This window comes from Anolis sagrei, chromosome 2 (genome assembly GCF_037176765.1).
Source record: "Anolis sagrei isolate rAnoSag1 chromosome 2, rAnoSag1.mat, whole genome shotgun sequence".
Classification (NCBI taxonomy): Eukaryota; Metazoa; Chordata; class Lepidosauria; order Squamata; family Dactyloidae; genus Anolis; species Anolis sagrei.
In genome coordinates, this window is record NC_090022.1 from 64,067,388 (window position 1) to 64,080,962 (window position 13,575).

Genomic DNA, 13,575 nt, shown 5'->3' on the forward strand with positions numbered 1-13,575 from the left:
TACTTGTGTGTTAATCCTTTTGTTAGAAAATCTAACAAAAATCAGCTCAGTTTTATCCTATCTCTAGACTGATAATGAACATGACCTCACAACATACCTATTTATTCAGAAATTATAAGCACTCCCTCGTTTATGACAAGCTGCCATGATTGACTGAAAGCTCAGATTTTTACAACTGTTTTGATGTCCTCAGCAGCCTTTCTCATTACTTCTAGGCCTACTGCACTCTGCCACTTCTCCAACTTCGCCTACTGCTGTCTTCTCCCCACTTCAAGATTACTTCAATACTCCCGCCCCCACCCCAGTGCATTGTTTGTTGTTGTGGTGTGGCTTCAAGTCTTTCTGATTTACAGCATTCTTAAAGTGACCCTATCACAGGGTTTTCTTACTGTAGCATTTCCCTCTCTACTGGGCATAAAGGAACCCTTTACCCCTTGAGCCATGCCTAGTTTGGCCTCCTGCCCTTGCTACTAGGCCCACCTCTTCTCTGCTCCTTGCCCCCTCTAGGATTCCCCTGGCTAGAACAAACCCTGAGTTGCTGTTCCTTGACAGGGTTAAGGACTTCATCACATGAGCAAATTTACCAGTCCTATGACACTTTCACTGCAATTTGAGGATGGAGCTCATCAGATCCCATCAAACAAGTAGAGCCACTTCAGTTTGGGGATGGCGGGGCTCCATCCCCAAACTGTGATGAAAGTGTCATAGGTCAAAGCAATGAGAGCATGTTCTCTTTGCCAGCAATGGGGCAAACGCGGGGGGGGGGCTGTTTTTCCCCATGGAATGGGGAAGGTGGTGCTACGGTTGCTGTGGGCGCTGCAAGGTCATACGTCAAAGCTAAAGCAGCAACAATCTGTTAAAACTAGGCTACAGGGATAGTAGCTGTCTCCTTCAGGTGCCCTCATGGACCTAGAAAGCACAGAATAAGGAAAGGAAGATAATCACCTTCTCTTCCTTCATCTCTCTCCCCCAGCCCTATCCTCTGACATCGTTTCCAGTCCTTAATTGTCCTACCTTTAAATTTGACCCATGAAGCAGAAGCTTGCAGTGCTAGATAGATTTTGTCACCAAAGCGTGCTGGATCTGATCTCATGATATTAAAGTCAGTTTAGAGCCTCTCTCATGCTGAGTGAACACATCTGAAGCCTCCCAAAGGGAACAGAAAGTAAAAGGCAGACACCGTAAAACTAAGTGCACAAAGAATGCTGGAGAGGAGGGCGTAGGTGGAATCCAATTAGCGAGGCAATCATATATTAGATGCACGTCATTTGGCTCAGACATCAGAAAAGGAGGCCCAAAGGCTTTTAAAAATGTACTTTTAAGGCCCATTTTGCCTATTATGGTCCTCTTTCCCACTTTTGTCAGGTCCAGAATTTCTGTCTAGGATTTCATTATGAGGCAAGTTTTGAACTTTCTGTACTCTAATGATAACTCACTTAGCCACTATCATGATATGTACAGTTCACTATTTCTTATCATCTCCCTTCTGCTACTTCTTGTTTGTTTCCCTGTGCCATGTCCCTCTTCTATTGTTGGATGCTAAATAATTCCAACCCATGGCTACCGAAAGGCAACTCTATCACAGGGGTTTCTTGACAAGAAGAAGTTTTGTCATTATCTTCCTCTGATGTCCCGCTAAAAATTGAGTTTATTGATTTCCTTCTACCATACTATTCCAACAAGAAAAAAAATTCAAATTCCTATTTTTAGTTTTATTCTTGCAAAACTAACCTGTGTTTAAATGGAAACCATCTCTCGGCTGAAACAATTTTATATCACCAATATAAAGCAGAGAGTGAGAGTGAGAGAGAGAGAAGTGAGTCTAGGTTTTCAAGAGTAAATTTGAGCTACTTGGGTCAACATTGCTTACAATTTGCTTTCTTGCTCCATTGTCAAGGATGTCATGCAAAACGCCCAGTCCAATATTTGTGTTCCAATGCATTAGCTGTCACAGGTGTTTGCTAAACCCACCAACTGCAGAAGAAATTTCATTTTGCAATTTCCTTACCTAGCAGATTATAATATGAATTCTGATTTTGACCTGGTGTTGTTATTTCAAAATATCAGTCAGATGAAATATCAACAAAGGTGGAATAAAAGCTATCTCAGAACTCTTTGCAGAGAATGTGCCCTCACGTAAAAGATGAGCATTTTATTAGAATCATAAAACTGGAATCGACTGGAAGGCAAGGATTGTGTGCTAAGCCATGAGATCAGTCTGAGAGAGAATCTATACAGCTGTCTTTAAAGTGCTGCATTCTGAGTGATTTTGACAAAGATATTTCCTCTAATATTGCGCTTTATAATCACCTCAATCTCTTCTATTTTTATTACCATCCCAGTCAACTGATGGAGTTGTTTCTTGGGACATTCTCCTTTTGCAATGAACCACTATGAGTCATTTGTAAACACTGGCCCAAAACTTGGTTTTTAATGCATTTCAAAACCCTTTTGATCATCCTACCCCCTAGGTTTGCCTTCCTTCTGAGTATCAATATGGAAAAGCATCTTGTAGCATCTTAGGGCCCTTCCACACAGCCCTATATCTCAGAATATCAAGGCAGAAAATCCCACAATATCTGCTTTAAACTGGGTTATCTGAATCCACTTTCAGATAATGTGGGATTTCCTGCCTTGATATTCTGGGATATAGGGCTGTGTGGAAAGGCCCTTCTCTCAGCCCCTAGAGACTGAGAGAAGAAAGATGGTAGCATAAGCTTTCATATGCTGCAGAATTAAAGCAGCTTGACACTACTTTCAATGCCATGGCCCAATGCTATAGAATTCTGGGCTTTGCAGTTTGTTGGGGCACCAGAACTCTCTAACAGAGAAAGCTATATATCTTACAAAACTACAAATCTAAGGACCCTTCCACATAGCCCTATATCCCAAAATATCAAGGCAGGAAATCCCACGTTATCTGAGTGTGGAGTCAGATAACCCAGTTTAAAGCAGATATTGTGGGATTTTCTGCCTTGATATTCTGGGATATAGGGCTGTGTGGAAGGGCCCTGAGACTTCTATAGAATTGGTATTACCTTTAATGCACTAGCCACATTTTCTGGGTGTAATGAATTTGGATTTCAAAAATAACACAATGGAAAGTTGTGCCTGACTGTGGTGTTCCGAGCTAATACTGAAGTCTGGTTATTGTATTCAAGCTCTAGTCAACATCTGTTGGATTACTGTAATGAGTTACACGTGGGGCTGCCCCAGGGAGATAAGTCATAAGGTTCAGGAGGATTTGGGATTTTGTGGGTAGAATTCTTAGCACAAGTGGAGCATCAATGCTTTTATGCCTTCCTTGCTACATTCCAACCACCATCCAACAAATGAACATGAAGGTTACTATTTCCCTCTCAAATATTTAATTTTGGAGTTTACTAAAAACAGCTCTTATAGGAAGTTGACTGGCATAATCACGGACTGGCAATTAGAAAAGAAGGTTGTCAGTGTAAAACCTGCTTTGATTTATGTCAAGATTCTTTAATAAAACCCTGTTAGAAATAAAATTTCATTTTATTTCTAACAGAGGGTTTTATCAAAGAATCTTGATGCTTCCTTCACTGAATTGCACTGAGTGGAAGGGTGGTGTGATGGGGGGGGGGGGGGGGCAATATCATCAGAAATGTGTAAAGTTCATGTGTTTCCCCACAGCTTTCTGCCTTCCTTTAGAATCTTAGGCGCAGCAATCCAACACCTCAAGTTGCTCTCTGGAAGCATCCACAATGTCCTTGCAGAGAACAACAGCAGATAGCTAAATAAAGCACCTTGAAAAACTGTTCGCAGATGTCCTTTGAGCTTTTGTAATGGATGCTCCTATGGTGGGACCAGCAGCAGACACACAGGACTAACACTGATTGATTTCAGACTCCTTCAGGGGGCATGGCATTGACTGAAGGGAACAGAGCACTCTCCTTCAGTTCCAAAAGCCTATTTTCTTTTTTTATTGGAGAGCTAGTTACTATTGGGGGTTTGGCATCTGTCAGACAGTCAAGAGACGGGGACATGACAAATGACATCACAGGGCAGCCTCCAGCAATCTCAAGTTATCAACACTGACATGGCTACTATCATAAATAACCTCCAAATGAGAAAGCCACTTTCACTGAGTTCTAACCAGCATCATTTCATTTGGACAAGAGGAAGGACAAAAGCAGGCATGTTGAAAGCTGAAGCAGACTCCTACAGCATATTTAATGAGTTTAAAAGGCCTTCTCAGAAAAAACAACAAACCTTACTTTATCACTGCAACACAGCAGTGACATTGTATTCAGGGAAATACTTTCACACTTTTGAAAGACAGTATCCACCAACAACGGAAACATCATTCTACCTAATGCATATAAGCAAAGCACTAAGGTCAGGTGTGTTAGGGCATGTAATAAATCAGTTGGTGTGTGTGTACACGTTAGCTGTAAAATAAGATGCATAAAGCTGATTGGTTGCGCCAAACCCAGGGAGCTAGTTGAGCCTGGGAGTTTTGGTTGCTGTTACATTATTCAGGCTTGAGCTCTGTAGGTGCTTGCAGAGAATGACACAGAGAGACAGTTTGGAGTGTGCTCTTTCTTCATGAGCTGCTGGAAGGATGTTCTCCACATGTACAAAGAAAGACCATTTTAAATTTCTCTAAAAGGACATTATGTGACTTAATGCAACTGATCACATAATTGTATATATGTTGTTCTGTATTTCAAACAGTAAACTACTTGTTCTGTAGTGATCATCTCTGTGGCATATTTTTTTCTCTGACAAGACAGTGTGTGGACTGACCAAACGTGAACTATGCGTGATTTTTACATTATGCCACAAGATGTAAACCTATATGAAAGCCTTTCCTTTTCTTGTGCTTTTGAGAGGTATTGAACTCTATTTGTGGGTGATGATGTAGTATGACACAATGGATTGAAGGATGTTGCTGTTTCCCCAGAATAAGTCATATTGAAGCCATGGATTTTACTTCTGTGTATCAGACTTCACAAACAAGCTGTTAAGGGCCCTTGTGACTTTAATTAAATACTTTCTCTGACAGGTTCAGCCTATTACTGTTTATTGCTTCTTGGTTGAGCATGGATGCACAGTTAGTGATGAGAAATCTCAAACTGTCTTTTAGTAGCCCTCTAAAATCTGCTGTTGTGCAGATTTCGGTCCCCCTGGTTAAAGATATATAATTACACATTGTTTTCTTTCAGCATTTTAAACAAAACATCCTCATATCAGTGTAGGAACAGAAATTGATCTTGGGACAATTAAGAAAATGTTCCTGGGATAGTTTTTAAAATGCACTCATTCACACACACACACACACACACACACATCTCATGCTTATCTGGTAACAATAAAATGAAGTACAATTAAAGAGAAAAGAACTAATGTTTTTTGGGAACTTTTCAGAACAGCAAGTAAACATCATAATATTTTCTTGGTCATAGTGGAAGGTGCTGTGGGAAAACATAATACTATATCAAATGCTTATGCAAAAGACCTGTTTTCATTCTTCCTGGAAGAAAGTCCAAATGCAGAATGGGAGGCATTCTATAAGTTCTTCTCCTGCCTAACAATTTCCCAGTTTTTCAAAAAATATATGTTGGAAGTGCTTAGAAGAAAGCCCACTCATAGATCCTTCCACAAGGCACCAGGAAAAATGTTTTTATGGTTAGGATGTTGAGCTTGTTGTGTTCATTTTTCAGGAAATAATGCAATGTGAATGTGTGTGTGATGCGGTTTTCCATCTTCACAATACATCAGGCCATAACCACAAGAAGCCAGTGAAAGATATGTTTACCATTAGAATATATATGTAACTTTCCTTCAGATGGGCAGTTTTCAGGTTCCTTTAAAATCAAAGGAAAAGAAATTCCAGATTTTTAGATGTGCAGGTATGGTTACTTGGCTCTTTTGAAGGCGGGACAGTGTGTATGACATAGCTGATATGGAAGGAAAAGCAGAGTGGTTTTTAAAAACGACCCACTAATCACAGAAACCTTGCAAAGGTCTAAGGAGGAGGCCACACCAGTTGGCTTTTCCTACTCTAGGTCATTTGCCTCAACCACAAATTCGTTGCTAATTGCTGCTGAGGAAAACAAACTGTCAGGGTGACAGTGGCGCTTAACACGCAGCCCTTGCACTTATTGCTCATCGGGCAGAAAATGTCAGCACTCACGTGGTGCAGGGGCAAAGCCTCTATTCATTCCAGGTTCATTTAAGGGAAAACAATAGCAAATTGTTCCAAGTGCTCTTTAATCTTATTGCATCTTTTATGATCCTGTCAGTGGGTGGGAAAAGCCAATTACACATCTTTGGCACTGCTACTCTTCTCTGTTAAAAAAGATACTGACTGGCTTGAGGGGAGGCTTACATGTTAATTGAAATGATATTAATGGTATTTACTTCCCCCTATTCCCACATAATAAAAAACTACCCATAAACTACCCAGAGACACAAAACACAAACACCATAGCGCTGAGTTTCTACACTAACATTTGAAACTGAATTGACTTTAATTAACATTTTGGGAGGATGTCCAGTCTGAACATTTGGTACTTAACAGGAAAATGCTCTTCACTGAGGAAGACAGCATGTGTAGACCAGGTCTGTATCCCTCAAGAATTCTGGACACTGCAGAGGTACATCATAAGGCCAGTAGGATGACCACCTTATGTACTAGAGGCTGGTGGTCTTCTGGGAGGACAGAACTAGGTAAGCAACACAGCTTGCCTTGTGCCCACTGCAAAACTAACCTGCTGCACTCAGGTGTGATAAAGATCTCTGTCCCATCATCCATGTTGAACTTAGAATAAGGATATACTGTCAGTGTGTTCAGACTCTATTCATGTCATAGGGTATGAAGATCTGTGTTATAAAGATCTATTCTTCTTTGCTTCAGGAACCAAAATGCCTTGGGCTGTGTCATAAACCTTGCAGTGGGAATCATCTTTTGAGGATAATCTGGAGCTTTGCAGAGCAGAAGATACAGAGGAGCAGGCCAGGACAACGGACCCACAGACTGCCTCAGAAAATCTTCATTCGGTGGGGATATATATATATATTCCCCTCCCCCTTCTCCAAGAGACAGAGTTTGACTCCAATACACAAAACTGAACAACCTGTCAACCCCAGAGATTGCCAGTGACATTAAATATAGGCTCTGTTAGAGGTCAAATAAAGGAATGCCTTGTTGTTTGTGGTCAATTCGACTTTGACTTTTGGTGAGTGCTTGTCGTTGTTGTATTGTACCTTTAAGTCATTTCTGATTTATGGCAACCATAAGGTGAACCTATCATGGGGTTTTCGGAAGCTAAGGGTCCATCCACAGAGCCATATAACCCAGAATATCAAGGCAGAAAATCCACACTGCCATATATCCCAGTTCAAAGCAGAAAATGTGGGATTTTACTCAGCTGTGTGGAAGGAGCCTAAGAATATATAACATACCAGAGTCACCCAGAGGGTTTTCAATGCCTTAGGGGATTTGAACCTTATTATCCAGAATTGCAGTCCAAAGATAAAATCATTATACCCTACTGCTGACCTTATGAGTATGCAACACTTGCAACACTTTAGAAACTAATTGACATAAATAAGGTGCTAGCATAAGCTTTTATAGACTATTTACTCAGATACAGAGTAAAGTGCCTAGCTACACACCTTTATAAGCAGACTGTATGTGTGCATAGCCATAGAAATGCAAAACTTATGGGAATAGTGATGAGGTGACAAGTTCAATTTTATCTACAATTGTTGTGGACAAAGGCATATTGCCTAATGCCGGGGTGAGTAGACAACTATATAAATGGTGGAGAGAGTTATTGGAATGTAGTGTGATGCTAGATAGGAACTAGAAAGGATATGTGATAAACTGGGCAAGAAAGCCTTCAAGGGGCTTGGGTCCTAACAAGTGCTATGTGTAGTGTGCTTGGAGACCACTGTGTCTGTTCATGCCACTGTCAATGGACTGGAGTTTGTGGATGGATTTCAGTTCCACTGTTTCTTTTGCCAGTCTTCCTTTGTAGTTTTGTTGGTGTTGGTGATGGTGGTGACTCTGCATGAGAGACCTCCAAGCTCATCAGCAGCCATCCTCGTTTTACAAACTTAGGGTTGTGGCTTCCTGGACTGAATCAATCTACCTGTAATACAGTCCCACACTTTTTCTACTACCAAGCTTTACCATAATTTACGGTGGGTCATGTTTTCTCATTATATGTCTTAAGTACAACAGCCTCAATGTAGTCATTTTTGCTTTTAGAGAGAGTTCAGATTGGAATTTCTTTAAAACCCATTTATCTTTTCAGCAGTCCATATTATCCATTAAGGCTTGATTTTCTCTGAGATTCATTTATTTGTCTTTTTAGCAGTTCACATCATATGTAGAACTCTTCCTCCAGCCCCACATTTCAAATGTGATGATTTTCTTCCTGTCACTTTATTCACTGTCCAATTTTTGCAACCATACATAAAAGCTAGAGGAATAGGTTGCTGTGAGTTTTCCAGGCTGAGAAATGTCTGCTTGCATTTTAACTGTTGCTAATACTAGCCATTATGCATTTGCCAACATATTGCTATCATTTGATCCTTCAAGCATCATATGGCAATTTTTGCCCATACATTTTCAATTTCCCAGCAATTGTTTTATAGAGTTTCTGGGGCTGGGGGGGGGGGGGGGGGAGATCCTGAGCTTTGAGTTGAAATAGGTGTACAGTATACCAACATAACTATGCTTTTATGTAATGTGATACCATGTGTTTACATTTTATAGCACTATATAGACCCCGAGGAATGCCCTGGGGGTGTACACAGGCTTTAAAGTACTAGTTTTTTAAAATGAATTACACAATCATCTTTTGTGCATTTTGAAGTTTATCTCCAGTTTCTTTTGTGGATTACATTGGATGCCTCCCTGGTTTGGATTTCTTTTATTTTTAAAAACACCACACATTCCCTTTATAGGGGTTTTGGGCAGAGAGAACAATCTTATGAATGCTGCAGTATGCAGTTAAGACTTCTATTGAGATATCCCACTCCACAAGTCAGTTACGCTTATATAAACACCAGCACGAACCCTCAGGAACCATCTCAGAATCTGTTATTGGAAAGAAGCAAAATGGGACTAGCAGCTCCTTTCAACACAGCGCATCAATACTCCTCAGCAGGACACTGACTGACAACCCTCTCAGCTACAGAAACACATGGCAGGAGCATTAAAATTATTGACTGCTTCCCTCAGGATTATCGATTGCTATCCAAAAGCTGTGAAAGCTGAATCTGATTAACTCTAAAGGGGGCACCAGGACAAAAGGAGGCAAGTGCTTGTTAGCTTGAGGAGAAAAAATGGCATACTTGGGTTCAAACCTAGAGGTCAACTCCTTGACCATTCTTCAAGGATAAATGGTTACAGACAAAATGAAAAAGGAAAGTTTGCATTAAGCCTCATGCTGTGAACAAGGAGTAGACAAAATATTGCCTCAAATTGGCTAAGAGAAAACTCATTATATTTGGGTGGAAGCACTTTGTCTTCCAGGAGATATGATGACACGAAGCCGAAAGCCTTTTTGGAAAGGAGGACAGAACTTTCATGCTTACAAGGCAATTGCCCACCTCCAACAAAGATGAAAAGCGAGGTGGGCAACTCTGTGATGTTGAGGGCCCAACTGCCCCCCTCAAAGCTTTGAAACCACAATGTTTTACTGTTACTGCCATTCCCACTATTATTCCAGTTGCCTCATAAATTCAGGGGCAAATGCCATAGAACTAAGACTTATCTTGGGAAGGTTTTTGAAAGCAACTTCTCAAGACTGTTCTTTGTTGAAAAAACGGCTCACTCATTCGCTTGGTACACACACAATATCACACCACTTTTTGTACTTTTCACTACATTTAAGAATATGCATGTGTAAGAGAATGTTATAAAATCTGAACAATATTTGTCAAAAATCCTCTTTAAAATGTCAGCTAAAAGTAACAAAAACCACTTGTTACACCTGTAAAGGAACTTCATCTCTACTTGTTGGGTTACTTTTGAAATGCAAATTTTGTTCAACCCTTGATAAAGTAGCATATGTGTAAGTATGACGCTTTCAGATTGTTTTCTTGTCTAACTACTTTTATCTTCTTTTTAGCTGTGACTTCTAAGCTCTTCTTTGAGGTGCAGGAGCATGGCAGAACATCTTTCTGCATTATAAAACCCTGGGAGACCACAGAACAAAGTGGCACACAGAATTTAATATGTGAAACAAAGATGGAAAGGGCTAGTGCAATTTTAATAATGATTTGGCTACTACACCTTACAAGACAGGCTGATTTCTCACTAGAAATAGTCAAAGGGGGTCACAAAAATGGTTCAAGTTCTTCATGCAGCCCACAGCCCAAGTGCTGTCCACCTCATATATATATAAGGCACTGAGTCCCCTTTGGGAGAGATAAAGCAGGGTATAAATACATATAATAAATATATTAAATACATATAATAAATATAATAAATATAATAGTAATAATAATAATAGAATAATAGAATCTAGAAGAAACAGTAATGATCAAAATAAGGATATTCTATTTACTTATCTCACCATTGCCACCAAAATGGTACATGCAAAGAAATGGAAACAAAATGAACTAGCAACAAAAGAAGAATGGCTAAATAAAATCAAGGAAATAAGAGACATGGATAAACTGACATTTGCATTGAAAGACTCATATGGAAGACCTATAAAGAAAACTGACTGGAAACTTTTTGATGAATATATGACTGAATTTGAGAGATGAAAGAGCTGCAGAATGAGGAGGAGGAGGAGAAGAAGACTTCAGTGAGTATTAGAGACTGGAAATGACAGTGAAGGAAATTTGGAAGTCAACAACTACCCCCAAACCACCACCACCCACCTTTATCTATTTCCCCATACTTCCCTACGATCTTACCTAGGACTCTGCTACCCCCCCCCCCCAAGAAATAAGCACTACCCAATCCTCCCTGTCTTCCATACCCTTACAAAACCCCAAATTTTATGTATAAGGATATATACGCAATAAAAATTTTAATATAAAAAATAATGTTAATTTCTGATTTTTGTTTCTTCATTACAAGTCATGGAAATAACACAGAATATATATGTATACATTCATGATCTTCGAGACAGCATCTGACAACCCGGCCTATATTATGTCCCTGTTTAGAGATAACTCATATGTGGTTACTTCACATCTATAAAAGAACGACTGTACCTCCATAAAAATGTAACATGACCTGCAGGTTTGGACTGAGATCACACTATCAAAAAAAGGAAGAGAAATAGAAAAGGATGTAAATGTATGTACAGTGTATGGCCCTGTATCAAATAGATACAGCAAGTCTGTGGATCTGTTGTTAGGAAACAGGGCAGTTTAAAAAAAGCCACATGTTGCCAGGTGATCATTGCTCTCTACTAAATTAGTCTTTCTCAATAGACTGACAAGTTGGTGGCGGGTCTCAAAAGCATCACATATGTGATTTTGCACATCTTTTTCAATGGATTTAGAAGAGCTTCCTTGCATGTATATGCCACAAGAAGATGGATGTGGTGGTGCCACGTAAGAAATTGTAAATGTTCTGTACCCTTTTCTTACGGAGAATTGCTCTCCTGTAATAGAAAGCTAACCTTAGGATGGACTCCCTAACCATGTCTATGACTGCACTTACAGGCACTTTTCTTGCTACCAGCTGGACCTTCTTCAGAGGTTTCTTTTTAATGGTAGATAAAATCTCAGAGTGGATCCAGACAGATGTTTATCCCAGGAGAATCCGCATTTTAAAAATGCAGATTTTCCTAGGGGCCTGTCCACATCCACCCTAGAAAATATGTGCTTTCTGAGGTGGGTGTCCAGACGTTCTCTTGGGACTAGCCTGAGAGAACGTCTGGAGGCCCTCTCCCCCTCCCCCAAAGCCCCCAGACCCCTTAGAAAAGTAATGAAAACTTATCCGTAGAAATGACACACCAGGAAAGCGGGAGGAGACTGATTTTCCTCCCTCCTTTCCCCCCCACCCCGCTCTCCTGGTGCATCATTTCTACATGCCAGGAGAGCTGGCCGAAGCTTGTAATGGAGGCTGGGTAAGTTTTCATTGCTTTTCTAAGGGGCCTGGGGGCTTTGGGGCAGGGGGGTGGGTATTCCCACAGTTTACCGGGCTTATTTAGCTCATTAAACTGTGGGAATACTGTCTGGGCTGCAGTATTCTGCAGTCCAGAACTGGAAATAGTGGGTTTATCCCGCACCTTCCATGAAGGCGCAGAATAAACCCACTATCTAATTAATTCTCTACAAACCAGGGATTTCCTGGTTTGGGATGGGTCCTGGGAAGCTGTTCTGTGCTGCAAAGTGAAATGTTGAACCAGAACCATTTCTACATCCAAGTCTGACTCTGGATCTCAAATGACAGCTGCAGCCCAGCATGTCAAAAAAATGACTGATCACCCAGAAAATCAACAGAAAAAAGCAAGGAGGGTGTGATATAGAATACACTGGATGTCTAGTGACTATTTTGTTCTGCTTTGTTTGGCTAGGTTTTGTGTATGCTTGTTTCTGTGTGTGTGGTCTATTTATTTGCTTTTTTGTGTGTTAGGGTGTGTGTGTTTCCCTTTTTTGCCTCTATGTAGTTCTCTGAGGTCTCTTCCACACAGCTGAAGAAAATCCCACATTGTCTGCTTTGAACTAGGATATATGGCAGTATGGGCTCAGATAATCCAGTTCAAAGTGGATATTGTGGGTTATTCTGCATTGATATTCTGGATTATATGGCTGTGTGGAAGGGCCCTGAGCATTACCTATTTGCCTTCTGTGTAATATGTATTTTTTGCTGTTTTTATTTTTTATTTTACTCGAATTATTTTGTTGCATGCAAATATGTGGCATTTAGACCTCAAATGCCACCTCTACTTTGTGTCCCATTTTTGGCCAGGTTTCCTCATTTTTGAGCTGCATTGTTTTGTCTCCTCTATAATATATATGTTGGAACAAAAAACTGGGCTTCTGTTGGAGTATTATTTTGTAAGCTATTCTTTGTTTTTTGTATTTCATTGTATGGACGCACAAGAGCATTGGGGCTTGGGGACTTTCTCTCCACTGCCACCCCCATGTCTCTTCAGCCTTGTGGGATCCACAAAGTGGTTTAGTGTTTTGCAGGAAAATAAACTTATTTTCCAATCTTTGGCAAGTTACTCAATAGTTTTCCTTCAGAAAAACGTATTTCCTGTTATTGGCTATGGGAAGCATGCTTTCTAAGCATGTTTATGACTTCTCTCAAAAGTATTTAAAAGATGTCCACCGACTCCAAATGTTTGGGGACTCCTGGCCTACAAAGTAACACATTCTTTGCAAATCCTCATTTTGATTCTCTGTGAACAAAAAGACTTCATTGCCCCCTTCTGGAAGAATGTCTTATACAAAAGCGTCAGATAGAGATGACAGATTGGTAAGAGTACTTGAAATCTCTTTTAAGTTTTGTAACTATCATTTTATCATATTATTACGAAGAGTACCTGCATTTTAACTTAACACAGAAATTCAAAGTGTTTATTGATTATCATAATGTTTTGATTTAATTTAGTTGAG

The 13,575-nt window shown here is 40.1% G+C and overlaps 1 protein-coding gene across 1 annotated transcript in view; it reads left to right on the plus strand.

Annotated features, from left to right (window-relative positions):
* The window catches only part of EFCC1 (EF-hand and coiled-coil domain containing 1), a 120,397-nt gene extending 113,206 nt beyond the window's left edge, over window positions 1-7,191 (plus strand). Inside the window, exon 6 of the mRNA XM_060765971.2 lies at window positions 6,887-7,191. Coding sequence (XP_060621954.2) covers window positions 6,887-7,132 — 246 coding nt within the window. The 3' untranslated portion in view covers window positions 7,133-7,191. The remainder of the gene's footprint in view (window positions 1-6,886) is intronic.
* Window positions 7,192-13,575: the final 6,384 nt, after the last annotated feature.